Source organism: Bombina bombina, chromosome 10 (genome assembly GCF_027579735.1).
Source record: "Bombina bombina isolate aBomBom1 chromosome 10, aBomBom1.pri, whole genome shotgun sequence".
Lineage (NCBI taxonomy): Eukaryota > Metazoa > Chordata > Amphibia > Anura > Bombinatoridae > Bombina > Bombina bombina.
In genome coordinates this window covers 164,770,413-164,793,248 of record NC_069508.1, presented here as the reverse complement: position 1 = coordinate 164,793,248, position 22,836 = coordinate 164,770,413, and the positions used below count along the sequence as shown (strand labels likewise).

General features: G+C 39.3%; 1 protein-coding gene across 3 annotated transcripts in view; it reads right to left on the bottom strand.

Moving 5' to 3' along the window:
- Positions 1 to 22,836, bottom strand: part of EPS15 (epidermal growth factor receptor pathway substrate 15) — a 269,067-nt gene that overhangs the window by 43,943 nt on the left and 202,288 nt on the right. For all 3 annotated transcript variants that reach the window (XM_053693489.1, XM_053693490.1, XM_053693491.1), the window contains 3 exons: positions 19,681 to 19,786; positions 12,082 to 12,117; positions 4,842 to 4,978 (listed from right to left, as the gene is read on the bottom strand). In XM_053693489.1, the coding sequence (XP_053549464.1) occupies positions 4,842 to 4,978; positions 12,082 to 12,117; positions 19,681 to 19,786 (279 nt within the window). The remainder of the gene's footprint in view (positions 1 to 4,841; positions 4,979 to 12,081; positions 12,118 to 19,680; positions 19,787 to 22,836) is intronic.

The window sequence follows — 22,836 nt, the reverse complement described above, 5'->3', positions numbered from 1 at the left end:
ACATGCTCTACATACTGTGTGCTATTGAGCATTTGCCAATTCCTACCTACATATGCTCTACATACCGTGTGCTACTGAGCATTTGCCAATTCCTACCTACACATGCTCTACATACCGTGTGCTACTGAGCACAAGCTAATTCCTACCTACACATGCTCTACATACCGTGTGCTACTGAGCACAAGCTAATTCCTACCTACACATGCTCTACATACCGTGTGTTACTGAACTAATATGTGTGCAAAGTAAAAGAAAGCAAGAAAAAACAAAGACTTGAGCAGTTCCTGCAGAGGAATTTTTTTTCATATTTGGCAAGGACTGCGCTAACCCTACAGAATAAGGTCATTGATCAGTGGGAAAACCTAAAGAAAAACAAAATTTATGCTTACCTGATAAATTTATTTCTTGACATGGTGAGTCCAAAGAACATCAGTAATTACTATTGGGAATATCACTCCTGGCCAGCAGGAGGAGGCAAAGAGTACCACAGTAAAGCTGTTAAGTATAATTTCCCTTCCCTCAACCCCCAGTCATTCGACCGAAGGAAAAGGAGAGAAAGGAAGCAACACAAGGTGCAGAGGTGCCTGAGGTTTACAAAACAAAAAGACTGTCTGAACCAAAAGGGCAAGCCGTGGACTCACCGTGTCAAGAAAGAAATCAATTTATCAGGTAAGCATAAATTTAGTTTTTCTTTCTAATGACACGGTGAGTCCACGGATCATGAGTAATTACTATTGGGACTCAATACCCAAGCTAGAGGACACATATGATAAGGGAGGGACAAGACAGGGAACCTAAACAGAAGGCATCACTGCTTGAAGAAACTTTCTCCCAAAAGAAGCCTCAGCCGAGGCAAAAGTATCAAATTTACAGAATTTTGAAAAAGTATGTAGAGAGGACCAAGTTGCAGTCTTGCAAATCTGTTCCACAGAAGCGTAATTTTTGAAGGCCCAGGAAGAGGAAACAGCCCTCGTGGAATGAGCCCAGATTCTCTCAGGAGGCTGCTGTCCAGCAGTTTCATAGGCCAAACAAATTATACTCCTCAGCCACAGAGAAAGAGATGTAGCCATAGCTTTCTGACCCTTGCGTTTCCGAGAGAAAACGACAAACAAAGCAGAGGACTGGCGAAAATCCTTAGTTGCCTGCAAATAGTACTTCAACGCACGTACCACATCCAGGATATGCAACAAGATGGATTAGGACACAAAGAAGGAACAACGATTTCTTGGTTAATATTCCTATCCGAAACCACTTTAGGAAGAAAACCTAACTCAGTACACAGAACCACTTTATCGGAATAAAATATAAGGTAAGGGGATTCACACTGCAACGCCGAGAGTTCAGAAACTCTTTGAGCAGAAGAAATTGCAACCAGAAACAAACAATTCCAAGATAACACCTTAATATCTAAGGAATGCATAAGCTCAAACGGAGCCTGCTGAAGAACTTTCAGAACAAGGTTAACACTCCAGGGAGGAGTAACATGCTTGAACACAGGCCAAATTCTAACCAGGGCCTGACAGAAGGATTGGACATCTGGCACACCTGCCATACGTTTGTGCAACAATATAGATAAGGCAGAAATTTGACCCTTCAAGGTACTTGCAGATAACCCCTTCTCCAGACCGTCATGGAGAAAAGACAAAATCCTAGGAATCCGAAATCTACTCCAAGAGTAGCCTCTGGATTCCCACCAATACAGATATTTATGCCATATCTTATAGTAAATCTTTCTTGTCACAGGCTTACGAGCCTGAATCAAGGTCACAATAATCGACTCCGAAAACCCACGCTTAGATAGAATTAAGCCTTCAATCTCCATGCAGTCAGCTTCAGAGAAACAAGATTTGGATGAAGGAAGGGCCCTTGAAGTAGAAGGTCCTTCCTCAGTGGAAGTCTCCAAGGTGGAAGAGATGACATCTCCACTAGGTCTGCATACCAGATCCTGCAAGGCCACGCCGGTGCAATGAGGATCCCCGAAGCCCTCTCCTGTTTTAATTGAGCAATGACCCGTGGAAGGAGAGCGAATGGAGGAAGCAGATATGCTAGACTGACATTCCAAGGGACTGCCAGAGCATCTATCAGTACCGCCTGAGGATCCCTTGACCTCGACCCGTACCTCGGGAGCTTGGCATTTTGACGAGATGCCATGAGATCCAGCTCCAGCTGTCCCCATCTGAGGATCAAGCTGGAGAACACCGGAACAGGTCTGTCTGCTCAGAAGGGGAAGGCTTACCTTTAAAGTTTCGAAAGAAACGAAAATTACTCTGACGTCCTTTCTGTTTATTCCTCTTATCCTGAGGGAGGAAATGTCCCTTTCCTCCCGTAATATCTAAAATGATTTCGGCCAAGCCTGGCCCAAACAAAGTCTTACCCTTGTAGGGAATCGCCAAAAGCTTAGACTTAGATGACACATCCGCAGACCAGGACTTCAACCATAAGGTTCGGCGGGCCAGAACAGCAAAGCCAGAAATCTTTGCTCCCAACTTAATGACTTGTAGGGAAGCATCCGTGATAAAGGAATTGGCCAACTTAAGAGCCTTGATCCTGTCCTGGATCTCCTCAAGGGGAGTATCTGTCTGAATAGAATCAGACAATGCATCAAACCAGTAAGCTGCCGCGCTGGTGACAGTAGCAATACACACCGCAGGTTGCCATTGTAAACCCTGGTGTACACACATCCTTTAAAGTAACCCTTCCAACTTCTAATCTATAGGATCCTTAAAAGAACAACTATCCTCTATGGGGATAGTGGGCTCTTAGCCAAAGTGGAAATTGTCCCTTCCACCTTGGGGACCATCTGCCAAGACTCCTTGATTGAGTCAGCTATTGGAAACATCTTCTTAAAAATTGGGGATGGAGAAAAAGGGATACCAGGTCTCTCCCATTCCCGAGCAATAATCTCTGTAGCCCGGTCTGGTACAGGAAAACGTTCCACCGTGGAAGGTACATCAAAGTATTTGTTTAGCTTACTAGATTTCTTAGGATTGACTACGAGTCGTGTCGGAGTCGTCCAAGGTGGCCAAAAAACCTCCTTAAGTAGCAAACGGAGGTGTGCTAGCTTAAACCTGAAGGATACCAGTTCAGCATCAGAAGAAGGAATTGCACTGTCTGAGATTTCACCCTCAGATGCTACCGAAGTATCTTCCTCCTCAGACTTCTGGGAGGGAACATTAGGAATAGCCACAACTGTGTCAGAAACCTTACTCACTGATTCTTTACATTTCCTCTTGCGCTTTCCCTGCAGCATGGGAAAAGCAGACAGCGCATCATTTACCGCAGAGGATATCTGGGTAGCAATGTCTTGCAAGGTAACTCCAACCGAAGTGTGAGAGGAAACGCAGGGCACTGCATGTGTGGACTATAAGGTGTGGGACACTCGAGTAGAAAGCTGCGGCATATCTTGAACAAGAGACCCCTGAACAGCATCCGCCTTAGCTAATGATGGCTCTGAATCAAAAAGTCTATCCCTGTAATGCAATGTTCTCTCAATACATGAGGAACAAAAAGGGATTGGTAGTTCCACATTAGAATCAAAACACAAGCTACCAGTAACATTTTGCAGGGCCTCTTGGTCCATCTTTACCCAATAAGAAAACAAACAGAAAATAAAACTACTTTTATTTAACTTTGAAAATTATTGGCAAAAAAACTTTACTGTCCCTTTAAATTTTAAACTAAACTTTTATTTCTTCACAGCAGAGCAGAGGCTCTATAGAAACCTCAGACAGCCTCTACACCTCAGCAAACTTTGCTGAGGTGCTTACCTGTCCTGCTGGTTGCCGGAATTAATAGTTGTTAACGATCCAGACTCAATCCAGAGCTGCTCCAACCGGCTATCAAGCATCGCTCTTCACAGTCTACTGAAATGCAGAGCAGCAACTAAATTAATCTACCATTCCGGCACACACAGGAAGTGATCAGGAAAGGCACGCAAAACTCTTTTGCCGCCTCAGAAAAGGCCCGCCTATCCTGGGCGTACCGAACTGTAACTTCCTGGCCGCCATGAACTTTCTTTTATCTTTTAAAAGTAAAGCCACCTTGAGTATTACACAAGTAAAAAACATTACATACTCCAACCACCCTGTCCGGAACAAACCGGAGAAAAAAAACCAACTAATTAAGCCCTTCAATAAATGTATTCTCTCGTCCCCAGCGCCTGCACAATCTGCCTCACATTATCCTATTAACCCATAATAGGATTAAATGTATTTGACGTCCCAAACAGATTCAACTGTTAAAGTGCCAATATTTTCCTGATCCCAGAGAATTAAAATTTGGCACTTACCTCAATGTAGATCTGCCCGGCAGCAGGACAGCTCACTAGGTTTGAGAGGCATCCTCCCTCACATGGACCTGTGGAAAAAGGAAAGACTGAATAATCTTACTCAGGCTTTCAAGTTAGGGCAGCAACAACTGTTTGAGAGGCGCAGTGGGGATTATACCCCACAAGTTCCCAATTACTTAAAAGCCACCACTTGTCTACTGAAGAGACCGACGTGGACTACGGCTAGACCCCAGAAAAGATCAGGGCAAACCTGATTTTCTTTAAAATAATAAACTCTTGATTGAAGAAATGTCTTTCAGACACCTAAACTTTACCACCTCCTTGCAACGCAGGCAAAGAGAATGACTGGGGGTTGAGGGAAGGGAGGTGATACTTAACAGCTTTGCTGTGGTGCTCTTTGCTTCCTCCTGCTGGCCAGGAATGATATTCCTAATAGTAATTACTGATGATCTGTGGACTCACCGTGTCATTAGAAAGAAACATTTTTACAATGACATAGAGTTGTGCATATCTATTATTAATGTGCGCGTGTTTACATATGTTTTACACCTACAGAAGGGAAGTCTTCTGACATCGTAGCTGCGAAGGGATCTGCTTTGGAAGTGGTAAAAGGATCTGAAGGCAGCTGCTTGAAAAATACATCAGATGCAAATGGATCTGAATCTTTAAAGGGATCTCCTCCAAATGGATCTGTGTAAAAGAAAGTGTAAGGTGAATATATACAGGACAGCTCCAATATTGTTGGTGCCATTTACTGACATGATTAAATCCTTACAGTAAAATTAGGAAAATAACAAAAGTTAAAGGGATAATAAACACAATTTTTTTCTTTCATGATTCAGATAGAGCATGTAATTGTAAGCATCTTTCTAATTTACTCATAGTATCAATTTTTCTTCCTTCTCTTGGTATCTTTATTTGAAAAGTAGAAATGTATGTTAAGAGCCAGCTCATTTTTGGTTCAGAACCTGGGTTGCACTTGCTGATTGGTTAGTTACATTTAGTCACTAATAAGCAAGTGCAACCCAGGTTCTGAACCAAAAATGTGCTGGCTCTTAAACATACAATTCTGCTTTTTAAAAAAAAGATACCAAGAGAAGGAAAAAATTGATAATAGACGTAAATTAGAAAGTTGCTTAAAATTTCATGCTCTATCTGAATCATGAAAGAAAAAAAAAATCTATATAGAAAAAAAAATAAGAATATGCTTATATATACAAAAAATAGGAAACAATAAGAAAATGCTTTTATATACAGAACCCATAGGAAAATACTTATATATACAGAAATATTAAGAAAGTGCACCAATCGTTAAAACTTAAAGGCATATAGTATCACCAGGGCTCAAAATTTCAGGTCGTAATCTACTAGCCAGGCCAAAAACATAATTTATATAAGAACTTACCTGAGAAATTAATTTCTTTCATATTGGCAAGAGTCCATGAGCTAGTGACATATGGGATATACAATCCTACCAGGAGGGGCAAAGTTTCCCAAACCTCAAAATACCTATAAATACACCCCTCACCACATCCACAATTCAGTTTAACGAATAGTCAAGTAGTGGGGTGATAAAGAAAGGAGTAAAAAATCATAACCACCATAAAAAGGTTTTATCAGGTAAGTTCTTACATAAATTATGTTTTCTTTCATGTAATTGGCAAGAGTCCATGAGCTAGTGACGTATGGGATAGCAATACCCAAGATGTGGAACTCCACGCAAGTGTCACTAGAGAGGGAGGGATAAAAATAAAAACAGCCATTTTTCACTGAAAAAAATTAATCCACAACCAAAAATATAAGTTTATTCTCATGAATGAAAGGAAAAACTTAAAATATAAGCAGAAGAATCAAACTGAAACAGCTGCCTGAAGAACTTTTCTACCAAAAACTGCTTCCGACATAAAAACGGTAGAATTTAGTAAATGTATGCAAAGAAGACCAAGTTGCTGCTTTGCAAATCTGATCAACTGAAGCTTCATTCTTAAAAGCCCACAAAGTGGAGACTTATCTAGTAGAATGAGCTGTAATTCTCTTGACCTGACTCCAAATAAGCTGGATGAATCAAAAGCTTTAGCCACGATGCCAAGGAAATGGCAGAAGCCTTCTGACCTTTCCTAGAACCAGAAAAGATAACAAATGGGCTAGAAGTCTTCCTGAAATCTTTAGTAGCTTCAACATAATATTTCAAAGCTCTTACCACATCCACAGAATGTAAGGATCTCTCCAAGGAACTCTTAGGATTAGGACACAAGGAAGGGACAACAATTTCTCTATTAATGTTGTTAGAATTCACAACCTTAGGTAAGAATTTAAATTAAGTCTGCAAAACAGCCTTATCCTGATGAAAAATCAGAAAAGGAGATTCACAAGAAAGAACAGGTAATTCAGAAATTCTTCTAGCAGAAGAGATGGCCAAAAGGAACAACACTTTCCAAGAAAGTAGTTTAATGTCCAAAGAATGCATAGGCTCAAATGGAGGAGCCTGTAAAGCCTTCAAAACCAAATTAAGACTCCAAGGAGGAGAGATTGATTTAATGACAGGCTTGATACGAACCAAAGCCTGTACAAAACTGTGAATATCAGGAAGTTTAGCAATCTTTCTATGAAATAAAACAGAAAGAGCAGAGATGTGTCCCTTCAAGGTACTTGCAGACATACCTTTATCTAAACCATCCTGAAGAAACTGTAAAATTCTAGGAATCCTAAAAGAATGCCAAGAGAATTTATGAGAAAAACACCATGAAATATAGGTTTTCCAAACCTGATAATAAATCTTCCTTGAAACAGACTTAAAAGCCTGTAGCATAATATTAATCACAGAGTCAGAGAAACCTCTATGACTAAGCACTAGGCGTTCAATTTCCATACCTTCAAATTTAATGATTTGAGATCCTGATGGAAAAACGGACCTTGAGACAGAAGGTCCGGCCGTAATGGAAGTGGCCAAGGTTTGCAACTGAACATACGAACAAGATCCGCATACCAAAACCTGTGAGGCCATGCTGGAGCTACCAGCAACACAAACGATTGTTCCAAGATGATTTTGGAGATCACTCTTGGAAGAAGAACTAGAGCCTGGAAAAAATAAGCAGGTTGGTAACACCAAGGAAGTGTCAACGCTTCCACTGCTTCAGCCTGGAGATCCCTGGGCCTGGACAGGTACCTGGGAAGTTTCTGTTTAGATGAGAAGCGATCAGATCTATTTCTGGAAGACCCCACATCTGAACAATATGAGAAAACACATCTGGATGGAGGGACCACTCCCCCGGATGTAAAGTCTGAAGGCTGAGATAATCCGCTTCCCAATTGTCTACACCTGGGATATGTACCACAGAAATTAGACAAGAGCTGGATTCCGCCCAATAAAGTATCCAAGATACTTCTTTCATAGCTAGGGGACTGTGAGTCCCACCCTGATGATTGACATATGCCACAACTGTGATATTGTCTGTCTGAAAACAAATAAACGGTTCTCTCTTCAATAGAGGCCAAATCTGAAGAGCCCTGAAAATTGCACAGAGTTCCAAAATATTGATTGGTAATCTCGCCTATTGAGATTTCCAAACCCCTTGTGCTGTCAGAGATCACCAAACAGCTCCCCAACCTGAAAACCTCACATCTGTTGTGATCACAGTCCAGGTTGGACGAACAAAAGAGGCCCCTAGAACTATACGATGGTGATCTAACCACCAAGTCAGAGATAGTCGAACATTGGGATTTAAGGATATTAATTGTGACATCCTTGTATAATCGCTGCACCATTGATTCAGCATACAAAGCTGGAGAGGTCTCATATGAAAACGAGCAAAGGGGATTGCGTCCGATGCTGCAGTCATGAGACCTAAAACTTCCATGCACATAGCTACTGAAGGGAATGATTGAGACTGAAGGTTCCGACAAGCTGAACCCAATTTTAATCGTCTCTTGTCTGTTAGAGACAGAGTCATGGATACTGAATCTATCTGGAAACCTAAAAAGGTGACCCTTGTCTGAGGAATCAAGGAACTTTTTGGTAAACATCGCAATACCCCGTTCTCTGATTACAGAGAGTAGGGCACTGAGAACCTTTGAAAAGATTCTTGGAGCTGTCGCTAGGCCAAATGGAAGAGCGACAAATTGGTAATGCTTGTCTAGAAAAGAGAATCTCAGAAACTGATAATGATCTGGATGAATCGGAATATAAAGATATGCATCCTGCAAGTCTATTGTGGACATATAATGCCCTTGCTGAACAAAAGGCAGAATAGTCCTTATAGTCACCATTTTGAAAGTTGGTACTCTTACATAACGATTCAAAATTTTTAGATCCAGAACTGGTCTGAATGAATAGATTTGAATAAAACCTCAATGAATAGATTTGAATAAAACCCCAGAGCCTGTTTCTGAAACGTAACTGGCATGATTACCCCTGAAAGCTCCAGGTCTGAAACACACTTCAGGAAAGCCTGAGCCTTTACTGGATTTGCTGTGATGCGTGAGAGAAGATATCTTCTCACAGGAGGTCTTATTCTGAATCCTATTCGATACCCCTGAGAGACAATACTCAGAATCCATTGATTTTGGACAGAATTTGTCCAAACATCCTTGAAAAATCTTAATCTGCCCACTACCAGCTGAGCTGGAAGGAGGGCCGCACATTCATGAGGACTTGGGGGCTGGCTTTGGTTTCTTAAACGGCTTGGATTTCCAATTGGAAACAGATTCCTTGGGGGAAGGATTAGGTTTCTGTTCCTTAATTTGTCGAAAGTAACAAAAACGATAAGAACCTTTAGATTTACCCTTAGGTCTTTTATCCTGAGGCAAACAAACTCCCTTCCCCCCAAGTGACAGTTGAAATAATCGAATCCAACTGAGAACCAAATAACTTATTACCTTGGAAAGAAAGAGATAGCAATCTAGACTTAGAAGTCATGTCAGCATTCCAAGATTTTAGTCACAAAGCTCTTCTAGCTAAAATTGCTAAAGACATAGATTTAACATCTATTTTTATGATATCAAAAATGGCATCACAAATAAAATGATTAGCATGTTGATGCAAGCGAACAATGCTAGACAAATCAGAATCCATTTCATGTTGCGCTAAATTTTCCAACCAAAAAGTTGATGCAGCTGCAACATCAGCCAAAGAAATTGCAGGCCCGAGAAGATGACCAGAATATAAATAGGCTTTCCTTAGATAAGATTAAAGTTTCCTATCTAAAGGATCTTTAAAAGAAGTACTATCTTCCATAGGAATAGTAGTATGTCTAGCAAGAGTAGAGATAGCCCCATCAACTTTGGGGATCTTTTCCCAAAACTCCAATGTAACTGCTGCTGGCAAATGATACAATTTTTTAAACCTTGAAGAAGGAATAAAAAAAGTACCAGGCCTATTCCATTCCTTAGAAATCATATCAGAAATAGCATCAGGAACTGGAAAAACCACTAGAGTAACCACAAGGAGGTTTATAATCAGAATTTAAATGTTTACTAGTCTTAATAACAAGAGGACTGGTTTCCTCAATATCCAATGTAATCAACACTTCTTTTAACAAAGAACGAATGTACTCCATTTTAAATAAATAAGTAGATTTGTCAGTGTCAATATCTGAGGAAGGATCTTCTGAATCAGATAGATCCTCATCAGAGGAGGATAATTCAGTATGTTGTTGGTCATTTGAAATTTCATCAACTTTTTGAGAAGTTTTAAAAGACCTTTTACGTTTATTAGAAGGTGGGATGGCAGACAAAGCCTTCTGAATAGAATCAGCAATAAAATCTTTTAAATTCACAGGTATATCTTGTACATTAGATGTTGAAGGAAAAACAACAGGCAATGCACTATTACTGATGGACACATTCTCTGCATGTAAAAGCTTATCAGGACAACTATTACAAACCACAGCTGGAGAAATAATCTCCACAGGTTTACAACAAATGCACTTAGCTTTGGTAGAACTGTTATCAGGCAGCAGGGTTCCAACAGTGATTTCTGAGACAGGATCAGATTGAGACATCTTGCAAATGTAAGAGAAAAAACAACATATAAAGCAAAATAATCAATTTTATTATATGGCAGTTTCAGGAATGGGAAAAAAATGCAAACAGCATAGCCCTCTGAAAGAGAAAAAAGGCAAGAGGCACATAGGAATGGGGTTTTAAATAATTAAAATATTTGGCGCCAAGTATGACGCACAACACAAACAGAGACGCAACCTTGTGAAAGGACTCAGCGTCAACTAAGACGCCGGAAATGACTAATTTGCGTCATGGAACGTAACTTCGCGCCAACAAAATCTTGCGCCAAAAATTACGCAATATACTTTGGCATTTTGCGCCCTTGCGAGCCTAATTTTGCCTGTAAATTAATAAGAACATTCAATTGAAAAAAGACTATACCCCAGGTAAGAAATTTTTTTCCTAAAAAATGCATTTCCCAGATATGAAACTGACAGTCTGCAAAAGGAAATATACTTAAACCTGACTCATGGCAAATATAAGTACAATACATATATTTAGAACTTTATATAAATACATAAAGTGCCAAACCATAGATGAGAGTGTCTTAAGTAATGAAAAACACACTTACCAAAAGAAACCCATCCACATATAGCAGATAGCCAAACCAGTACTGAAATGGTTATCAGTAGAGGTAATGGAATATGAGAGTATATCGTCGATCTGAAAAGGGAGGTAGGAGATGAATCTCTACGACCGATAACAGAGAACCTATAAAATAGATCTCCCGCGAGGAAAACCATTGCATTCAATAGGGGATACTCCCTTCACATCCCTCTGACGTTCACTGTACTCTGAGAGGAATCAGGCTTCAAAATGCTGAGAAGCGCATGTCAATGTATAAATCTTAGCACAAACTTACTTCACCACCTCCATAGGAGGCAAAGTTTGTAAAAACTGAATTGTGGGTGTGGTAAGGGGTTTATTTATAGGCATTTTGAGGTTTGGGAAACTTTGCCCCTCCTGGTAGGATTGTAAATCCCATACGTCACTAGCTCATGGACTCTTGCCAATTACATGAAAGAAATGTTACTCGCCACTTCTGATCCTGCCCACATCACACCCACTGCTCCACCCCCTCTTTGCATATGTTTAGCCATTGTGAAACACAGTATTGTGCAATCATTTTTAATATTTTTTTATATTATACCTTAACAAATTAAATAATGCTACATACAGTAATAGATTAACAAAAATTAGTGCATAGCAGTTAGCAATATCAACTGTATAGAAATAGGAAGTTGTTGAAGTGAGAGAGTGGAGAAAGAGAGTGCTGACAGTCATGGAAGGTCATAGCAGACCTGAAAACTTTCTTTTAATAATGATTATGACTCCCTTCTCTCTTTCTCCCTTCCCTCCTCTCTTTATTCTCTCCTTTTACTCTCTCCCTTATCGCTCAGGCCATATGTTCTCTTTACCCTCTTCCTTTCCCCTCTCTCATATCTTTTTACTTTCTTTTTTTTCTCTTACAGCTGTTTTCTTCTCCACTTTCACTTTTCCTCTCCAATCTCTCTCTCTCCACCCCATTTACCATCTCAGAAAAAACATTCCAAGCACTAATGGTGCTCTACAGCCCTTATAACATATCCTTGCCCTATCTAGGATATATAATATCCCTTCAGATAATGTTTAGCACATAGCCCAACATGTGTTTGTCAATGCTGCAATAGGAGTGTACATTTTTTCACTCACTAACTTTTACTAGAGTGAAAATGTTGAGCCCTGGTATCACCATATTGTATTTGTATGTTTTGTACTATATGTTGTTAAAGAAGAACACAGAAAGCGCTCACCTATTTTTCCAAATGGATCATCTTTAAATGGGTCACCTGACAAACAAAAGGATAATACATTAACAATTCTTGTCAAGAAAGATAAATCTGCTAATGTATAGGCAGCGACGTTAACTCATTGGCTACAGATGAAACGGCACTGGAAATGATTCTTAACTTATTTTGTATTAGTGAAATAAAAAGATAAAAAAGAACATTCAGGTCAAATTTTAAATGCACGGATGATGTACGTCTGAATAGAAACAGATTTGGAACCTACATGTATTGGCAAAGATGCTTCTAGTAAAAGTTATCAATATTTTAGTGTATTTTTCTCTGCGTGTGCATGTGAAGTATAGCTAGATATTCTCACTACATCAGAAATTTAAATACTGCAGCTGCTCATAGCGCCAGTGGGCTTGTATTATGTCAGCCATTAACAAATTGAGTCATTACCAAGTGGTACAGGCATCTTAGGCTCTCTGAGCAAGTGCTGTGTTTAAAATGCTGGTGCACGGTGCATACTCAAATACACTTGAATCAGCTATTTTATTAGAAGCATTTTTTGATAATATATGTATATTAAAAAAACATAATTTATGTAAGAACTTACCTGATAAATTCATTTCTTTCATATTAACAAGAGTCCATGAGCTAGTGACGTATGGGATATACATTCCTACCAGGAGGGGCAAAGTTTCCCAAACCTTAAAATGCCTATAAATACACCCCTCACCACACCCACAAATCAGTTTAACGAATAGCCAAGAAGTGGGGTGATAAGAAAAAAAGTGCGAAGCATATAAAATAAGGAATTGGAATAATTGTGCTTTATACAAAAAAATCATAACCACCACAAAAAAGGGTGGGCCTCATGGACTCTTGTTAATATGAAAGAAATGAATTTATCAGGTAAGTTCTTACATAAATTATGTTTTCTTTCATGTAATTAACAAGAGTCCATGAGCTAGTGACGTATGGGATAATGACTACCCAAGATGTGGATCTTTCCACACAAGAGTCACTAGAGAGGGAGGGATAAAATAAAGACAGCCAATTCCTGCTGAAAATAATCCACACCCAAAATAAAGTTTAACAAAAAACATAAGCAGAAGATTCAAACTGAAACCGCTGCCTGAAGAACTTTTCTACCAAAAACTGCTTCAGAAGAAGAAAATACATCAAAAAGGTAGAATTTAGTAAAAGTATGCAAAGAGGACCAAGTTGCTGCTTTGCAGATCTGGTCAACCGAAGCTTCATTCCTAAACGCCCAGGAAGTAGAAACTGACCTAGTAGAATGAGCTGTAATTCTTTGAGGCGGAATTTTACCCGACTCAACATAGGCAAGATGAATTAAAGATTTCAACCAAGATGCCAAAGAAATGGCAGAAGCTTTCTGGCCTTTCCTAGAACCGGAAAAGATAACAAATAGACTAGAAGTCTTACGGAAAGATTTCGTAGCTTCAACATAATATTTCAAAGCTCTAACAACATCCAAAGAATGCAATGATTTCTCCTTAGAATTCTTAGGATTAGGACATAATGAAGGAACCACAATTTCTCTACTAATGTTGTTGGAATTCACAACTTTAGGTAAAAATTCAAAAGAAGTTCGCAACACCGCCTTATCCTGATGAAAAATCAGAAAAGGAGACTCACACGAAAGAGCAGATAATTCAGAAACTCTTCTAGCAGAAGAGATGGCCAAAAGGAACAAAACTTTCCAAGAAAGTAATTTAATGTCCAATGAACGCATAGGTTCAAACGGAGGAGCTTGAAGAGCTCCCAAAACCAAATTCAAACTCCATGGAGGAGAAATTGACTTAATGACAGGTTTTATACGAACCAAAGCTTGTACAAAACAATGAATATCAGGAAGAATAGCAATCTTTCTGTGAAAAAGAACAGAAAGAGCGGAGATTTGTCCTTTCAAAGAACTCGCGGACAAACCCTTATCTAAACCATCCTGAAGAAACTGTAAAATTCTCGGTATTCTAAAAGAATGCCAAGAAAAATGATGAGAAAGACACCAAGAAATATAAGTCTTCCAGACTCTATAATATATCTCTCGAGATACAGATTTACGAGCCTGTAACATAGTATTAATCACGGAGTCAGAGAAACCTCTATGACCAAGAATCAAGCGTTCAATCTCCATACCTTTAAATTTAAGGATTTCAGATCCGGATGGAAAAAAGGACCTTGAGACAGAAGGTCTGGTCTTAACGGAAGAGTCCATGGTTGGCAAGATGCCATCCGGACAAGATCCGCATACCAAAACCTGTGAGGCCATGCCGGAGCTATTAGCAGAACAAACGAGCATTCCCTCAGAATCTTGGAGATTACTCTTGGAAGAAGAACTAGAGGCGGAAAGATATAGGCAGGATGATACTTCCAAGGAAGTGATAATGCATCCACTGCCTCCGCCTGAGGATCCCGGGATCTGGACAGATACCTGGGAAGTTTCTTGTTTAGATGAGAGGCCATCAGATCTATCTCTGGGAGCCCCCACATTTGAACAATCTGAAGAAATACCTCTGGGTGAAGAGACCATTCGCCCGGATGCAACGTTTGGCGACTGAGATAATCCGCTTCCCAATTGTCTACACCTGGGATATGAACCGCAGAGATTAGACAGGAGCTGGATTCCGCCCAAACCAAAATTCGAGATACTTCTTTCATAGCCAGAGGACTGTGAGTCCCTCCTTGATGATTGATGTATGCCACAGTTGTGACATTGTCTGTCTGAAAACAAATGAACGATTCTCTCTTCAGAAGAGGCCAAAACTGAAGAGCTCTGAAAACTGCACGGAGTTCCAAGATATTGATCGGTAATCTCACCTCCTGAGATTCCCAAACTCCTTGTGCCGTCAGAGATCCCCACACAGCTCCCCAACCTGTGAGACTTGCATCTGTTGAAATTACAGTCCAGGTCGGAAGAACAAAAGAAGCCCCCTGAATTAAACGATGGTGATCTGTCCACCACGTTAGAGAGTGCCGAACAATCGGTTTTAAAGATATTAATTGATATATCTTCGTGTAATCCCTGCACCATTGGTTCAGCATACAGAGCTGAAGAGGTCGCATGTGAAAACGAGCAAAGGGGATCGCGTCCGATGCAGCAGTCATAAGACCTAGAATTTCCATGCATAAGGCTACCGAAGGGAATGATTGAGACTGAAGGTTTCGACAGGCTGTAATCAATTTTAGACGTCTCTTGTCTGTTAAAGACAAAGTCATGGACACTGAATCTATCTGGAAACCCAGAAAGGTTACCCTTGTTTGAGGAATCAAAGAACTTTTTGGTAAATTGATCCTCCAACCATGATCTTGAAGAAACAACACAAGTCGATTCGTATGAGACTCTGCTAAATGTAAAGACGGAGCAAGTACCAAGATATCGTCCAAATAAGGAAATACCACAATACCCTGTTCTCTGATTACAGACAGAAGGGCACCGAGAATCTTTGTGAAAATTCTTGGAGCTGTAGCAAGGCCAAACGGTAGAGCCACAAATTGGTAATGCTTGTCTAGAAAAGAGAATCTCAGGAACTGATAATGATCTGGATGAATCGGAATATGCAGATATGCATCCTGTAAATCTATTGTGGACATATAATTCCCTTGCTGAACAAAAGGCAATATAGTCCTTACAGTTACCATCTTGAACGTTGGTATCCTTACATAACGATTCAATAATTTTAGATCCAGAACTGGTCTGAAGGAATTCTCCTTCTTTGGTACAATGAAGAGATTTGAATAAAACCCCATCCCCTGTTCCGGAACTGGAACTGGCATAATTACTCCAGCCAACTCTAGATCTGAAACACAATTCAGAAATGCTTGAGCTTTCACTGGATTTACTGGGACATGGGAAAAAAAAAAAAAAAAAAAAAAAAAATCTCTTTGCAGGAGGTCTCATCTTGAAACCAATTCTGTACCCTTCTGAAACAATGTTCTGAATCCAAAGATTGTGAACAGAACTGATCCAAATTTCTTTGAAAAAACGTAACCTGCCCCCTACCAGCTGAACTGGAATGAGGGCCGTACCTTCATGTGAACTTAGAAGCAGGCTTTGCCTTTCTAGCAGGCTTGGATTTATTCCAGACTGGAGATGGTTTCCAAACTGAAACTGCTCCTGAGGACGAAGGATCAGGCTTTTGTTCTTTGTTGAAACGAAAGGAACGAAAACGATTGTTAGCCCTGTTTTTACCTTTAGACTTTTTATCCTGTGGTAAAAAAGTTCCTTTCCCACCAGTAACAGTTGAAATAATAGAATCCAACTGAGAACCAAATAATTTGTTTCCCTGGAAAGAAATGGAAAGTAGAGTTGATTTAGAAGCCATATCAGCATTCCAAGTCTTAAGCCATAAAGCTCTTCTGGCTAAGATAGCCAGAGACATAAATCTAACATCAACTCTAATAATATCAAAAATGGCATCACAGATGAAATTATTAGCATGCTGGAGAAGAATAATAATATCATGAGAATCACGATTTGTTACTTGTTGCGCTAGAGTTTCCAACCAAAAAGTTGAAGCTGCAGCAACATCAGCCAATGATATAGCAGGTCTAAGAAGATTACCTGAACATAGATAAGCTTTTCTTAGAAAAGATTCAATTTTTCTATCTAAAGGATCCTTAAACGAGGTACCATCTGATGTAGGAATGGTAGTACGTTTAGCAAGGGTAGAAATAGCCCCATCAACTTTAGGGATTTTGTCCCAAAATTCTAATCTGTCAGGCGGAACAGGATATAATTGCTTAAAACGTTTTAGAAGGAGTAAATGAATTACCCAATCTATCCCATTCCTTAGCAATTACTGCAGAAATAGCATTAGGAACAGGAAAGACTTCTGGAATAACCGCAGGAGCTTTAAAAACCTTATCCAAACGTATAGAATTAGTATCAAGAGGACTAGAATCCTCTATTTCTAAAGCAATTAGTACTTCTTTAAGTAAAGAGCGAATAAATTCCATCTTAAATAAATATGAAGATTTATCAGCATCAATCTCTGAGACAGAATCCTCTGAACCAGAAGAGTCCAAAGAATCAGAATGATGGTGTTCATTTAAAAATTCATCTGTAGAGAGAGAAGATTTAAAAGACTTTTTACGTTTACTAGAAGGAGAAATAACAGACAAAGCCTTCTTTATGGATTCAGAAACAAAATCTCTTATGTTATCAGGAACATTCTGCACCTTAGATGTTGAGGGAACTGCAACAGGCAATGGTACATCACTAAAGGAAATATTATCTGCATTAACAAGTTTGTCATGACATTTAATACAAACAACAGCTGGAGGAATAGCTACCAAAAGTTTACAGCAGATACACTTAGCTTTGGTAGATCCAGCAGGCAGAGGTTTTCCTGTAGTATCTTCTGGCTCAGATGCAACGTGAGACATCTTGCAATATGTAAGAGAAAAAACAACATATAAAGCAAAATAGATCAAATTCCTTATAAGACAGTTTCAGGAATGGGAAAAAAATGCCAAACATCAAGCTTCTAGCAACCAGAAGCAAATGAAAAATGAGACTGAAATAATGTGGAGACAAAAGCGACGCCCATATTTTTTGGCGCCAAATAAGACGCCCACATTATTTGGCGCCTAAATGCTTTTGGCGCCAAAAATGACGCCACATCCGGAACGCCGACATTTTTGGCGCAAAATAACGTCAAAAAAATGACGCAACTTCCGGCGACACGTATGACGCCGGAAACGAAAATGAATTTTTGCGCCAAAAAAGTCCGCGCCAAGAATGACGCAATAAAATGAAGCATTTTCAGCCCCCGCGAGCCTAACAGCCCACAGGGAAAAAAGTCAAATTTTTGAGGTAAGAAAAATATGATAATTAAAGCATAATCCCAAATATGAAACTGACTGTCTGGAAATAAGGAAAGTTGAACATTCTGAGTCAAGGCAAATAAATGTTTGAATACATATATTTAGAACTTTATAAATAAAGTGCCCAACCATAGCTTAGAGTGTCACAGAAAATAAGACTTACTTACCCCAGGACACTCATCTACATGTTTGTAGAAAGCCAAACCAGTACTGAAACGAGAATCAGTAGAGGAAATGGTAAATATAAGAGTATATCGTCGATCTGAAAAGGGAGGTAAGAGATGAATCTCTACGACCGATAACAGAGAACCTTATGAAATAGACCCCGTAGAAGGAGATCACTGCATTCAATAGGCAATACTCTCCTCACATCCCTCTGACATTCACTGCACGCTGAGAGGAAAACCGGGCTCCAACTTGCTGCGGAGCGCATATCAACGTAGAATCTAGCACAAACTTACTTCACCACCTCCCTTGGAGGCAAAGTTTGTAAAACTGATTTGTGGGTGTGGTGAGGGGTGTATTTATAGGCATTTTAAGGTTTGGGAAACTTTGCCCCTCCTGGTAGGAATGTATATCCCATACGTCACTAGCTCATGGACTCTTGTTAATTACATGAAAGAAAATGCTTCTATTCAAAGCTAAAATGCTTCCACGATTCCCATTTTGGCTGGAATGTCCGATTAAATAGCATAATGGTGCCCTTGAAGTTTATTGATGATACTGCGCACAAGGAGAGATGCTCAAATGCCCGGACACCCCAACACATTTTCAACTACTAATGGTGACCTGGGAGAAAACTGCCAAACTGATTCTCAATCAGGATCATGGTGCCAGGTAAACAGAAATATCTCATATCCAATCAATATACAAGAGCAGACATAGTTATTGTAATTTTTTCAAATCAAAGTTCTCCAAGGCGAAGAATAAAAGCCATGAGCACGATATTGTGTGAAATGGTTACGCACAAACCTATTTTCAGATTTATCATTCTATGTTATGCTTATTGTTTTCATTGTGGCCGATTCACCAACTTTATTATCACAAAGTATTTAGAGAAATACAGATATTAATGATTAAGTGATACAATTACAACATTATACTAGATGGTAACTCCCTTAAAGTGAATGTAAAGTTTCATGAATGAGTGCCCGGTTTTTAAAAATACTATTAAAAATAGAGGCACAATACTTACCTTTTTCTTTAGGAAACCCGGACCGTTGATACTCCGCCCACAGCTCCTCAGTACTTACCTCAGCAATGATGAAATCGGCTTCCTCCAATCATGGCGTGCATCTTGGAGCATTCATCTCGTGAGGCCAAGCCATGATTGGAGGAACCCGGTTTTGTCATTGAAGTGCTAAGTACAGTTTGCTAAAGAAAAAGGTAAGTATTTAAAAAAACACAAAAAAACGCAATGTAAAGTTTCATGAATGAAGGTTCCCTTGTTTTTAATAGTATTTTTTAAAAAGCGGGCACTGCTTCATGAAAGTTTACATTCACTTTATTAAAGAGATACCAGTACCAGGGCCTAATTTTTATCTTCAAGTATAGAATAAGCTAAACAAAAAAATGATCTAACCATTGACAAATTCTCTCTGACACGTTGTTTGATTAGGATGTAAAGTGCATATTCCTGTAACTGAGACGTATTCCCAGAACACATAATGAACATTGACACGTTGTATGTGCATCTTTATTGTCAGGGCACCTAGCAGTAGGCAAAGTGAAATGATGTACGTTTCAAAGTCTGCGTGAAACTCAACTTACTGCCAACAAAGGGATCGCTCTGGAAGAAGTCCAGTCCGGACTCCACAGTGAGTGGCGGTGTTGGGGCATTCAGCTTCATGTCAAAAGGATCAACTTGGAAAATGACCTACAAGAAAAACACAAGTTGGTGTCACACTGACCACTCATGACCCCCAGTTTTATGAACTATATGAAAATTTGCATTTTATCACACCCCAGCAATGACAACATAAAAATGTACCAACATGGGTTACAAGCCAAAAACAGGATGATTATAATAATGAAAAAAGAAAACTGCATAGTATCACAGGCACATAGCAAATAACAGAAAGTATTTATTAAAGGGTCAGTAAAGTCAAAATTAAACTTTCATAATTTAGATAGAACATTCAATTTTAAACAACTTTCCTATTTACATCTTTTATCAAATTTGCTTTGCTCTCCTGAACAGCATACCTTGGTAGGCTCAATAGCAGCATTGCATGCTGGGAGCTAGCTGCTGATTGGTGGCTGCATATATATGCCTCTTGCCATAGACTCACCAGATGTGCTAAGCTACATATGGCTTGGTACGCAGACAACACTGTCTAATTAGTTTCTCGTACTCCCACCTTAAAACATGATCACTGGAAACTATGGGGAAAAGACTATACAGGATCAGAATTTATTTTCATCTTAAATTTGGGATATAATAGTGAGATTGTTTCTACTTCCAAAAAAAAAGGCTCCAGCATTTAACTGCTTTTATATTATTGAAATCCATTCACCTTATCCAGGGTTTTAAACAACAGCATTAAAACTCTCCCGTTCATTACAATAATCATTTAATTTGTATTTTATCCTGTTAATTTTTCAATGGACGTTTCTGCAACTTCTTAATCTCATAACTGTAAAATATTTTGAGATTTAACAGAAGTGCTCTAACTACTCACTGTAGTAATGTCACAAAACGCCTGTGTCAGTGACAGGTGATATCGTGGAAGCTCAGATTAGTTTAAGAACTAGGGCTAGAGTTAGGCGACAGTTAAACTTTGTATGCCAGAGGGGTCTACAATCCCAGTGGCTATTCTGCCTGAGAAGTTTATGTACAGGTGATGTTGCTGCAACAGCATTTTTGTTCTTGGTGACACTGAAGGCAGCATCCTGGCGGTGGCATTTTGGCAGCTGTGACACTACCATGTAGGGGCCGAAATACTGCAGTGAGCTGTAAACCAGTACGCTGATTAAAGATGATCCATGGAAATGTTTTCTTGCAGTATAATTATGAATCCCTTTATCGCTGAAGGACATATACAGTTGTGCTCAAAAGTTTACATACCCTGGCAGAATTTATGATTTCTAGGCCATTTTTCAGAGAATATGAATGATAACACAAAAACTTTTCTTTCACTCATGGTTAGTGTTTGGCTGAAGCCATTTATTATCAATCCACTGTGTTTACTCTTTTTAAATCATAATGACAACAGAAACTACCCAAATGACCCTGATCAAAAGTTTACATACCCTGGTGATTTTGGCCTGATAACATGCACACAAGTTGACACAAAGGGGTTTGAATGGCTATTAAAGGTAACCATCCTCACCTGTGATCTGTTTGCTTGTAATTAGTGTGTGTGTATAAAAGGTCAATGAGTTTCTGGACTCCGGACAGACCCTTGCATCTTTTATCCGGTGCTGCACTGACCATTCTGGATTCTGAGTCATGGAGAAAGCAAAAGAATTGTCAAAGGATCTGCGGGAAAAAGGTAGTTGAATTGTATAAAACAGGAAAGGGATATAAAAAGATATCCAAGGAATTGAGACTGCAAATCAGCAGTGTTCAATCTCTAATAAAGAATTGGAAAATAAGGGGTTCTGTTGAAACCAAACCACGGTCAGGTAGACCAACTAAAATTTCAGCCACAACTGCCAGGAAAATTGTTCGGGATGCAAAGACAAACCCACAAATAACTTCAGGTGAAATACAGGATATGTGGTGTGGCTGTTTACTACGCAAATTCCACAAAGTATCCCGCTTACAATACGCCAAACAGCATAGAGACAAGCCTCAAACCTTCTGGCACAAAGTCAGTTGGAGTGATGAGACCAAAATTGAGCTTTTTGGCCACAAACATAAACGCTACATTTGTAGAGGAATCAACAAGGCCTATGGTGAAAGGTACACCATTCCTACTGTGAAACACGGAGGTGGATCGCTGATGTTTTGGGGATGTGTGAGCTACAAAGGCACAGGAAATTTGGTCAGAATTGATGGCAAGATGAATGCAGTATGTTATCAAACAGAACGCCTCATTTTCCACTTCTTGATTAGAGTTTAAACACTGCTGATTTGCATTCTCAATTCTTTGGATATCTTTTTATATCCCTTTCCTGTTTTATACAGTTCAACTACCTTTTTCCCACAAATCCTTTGACAATTCTTTTGCTTTCCCCATGACTCAGAATCCAGAAACGTCAGTGCAGCACTGGATGAAAGTTGCAAGGGTCTGTCAGGAGTCCAGAAACTCATTGACCTTTTATACACACACACTAATTACAAGCAAACAGATTACAGGTGAGGATGGTTACCTTTAATAGTCATTCAAACCCCTTTGTGTCAACTTGTGTGCATGCTATCAGGCCAAAATCACCAGGGTATGTAAACTTTTGATCAGGGTCATTTGGGTAGTTTCTGTTGTCATTATGATATAAAAAGAGTAAACAAAGTTGAGTGATAATAAATGGCTTCATCCAAACACTAACCATGAGTGAAAGAAAAGTTTTTCTGTTATCATTCATATTCTCTGAAAAGAAATCATTAAGTCCGCCAGAGTATGTAAACTTATGAGCACAAGTGTAGATATGTTTCACTATTTCTGTGCTTGTATCACTGCCTTGAAATACAAGATGATAGAAACTGATAGAAATCACATGTACTATCTGATTAATACTTTTAGCTCCTAGTGGGTGCTAAGGTTTTCATTTTCTATATTTTTACAAGCTCTGCATTTCCTTCTACCCTGCCCTCTTTTTCCCGTTAGACCATCTCCTACAAAATCTCACTTGAACATTTACAAAATGACAGTATACTTCAGATCAGTGACATAATATTGCTAGCGCAAAAAAAAACAAAACATTTTGATGTCGCCTTTTTCATGTGTTCTATTTTTTTCTCATCATTTCAGTCTACCAACCTCT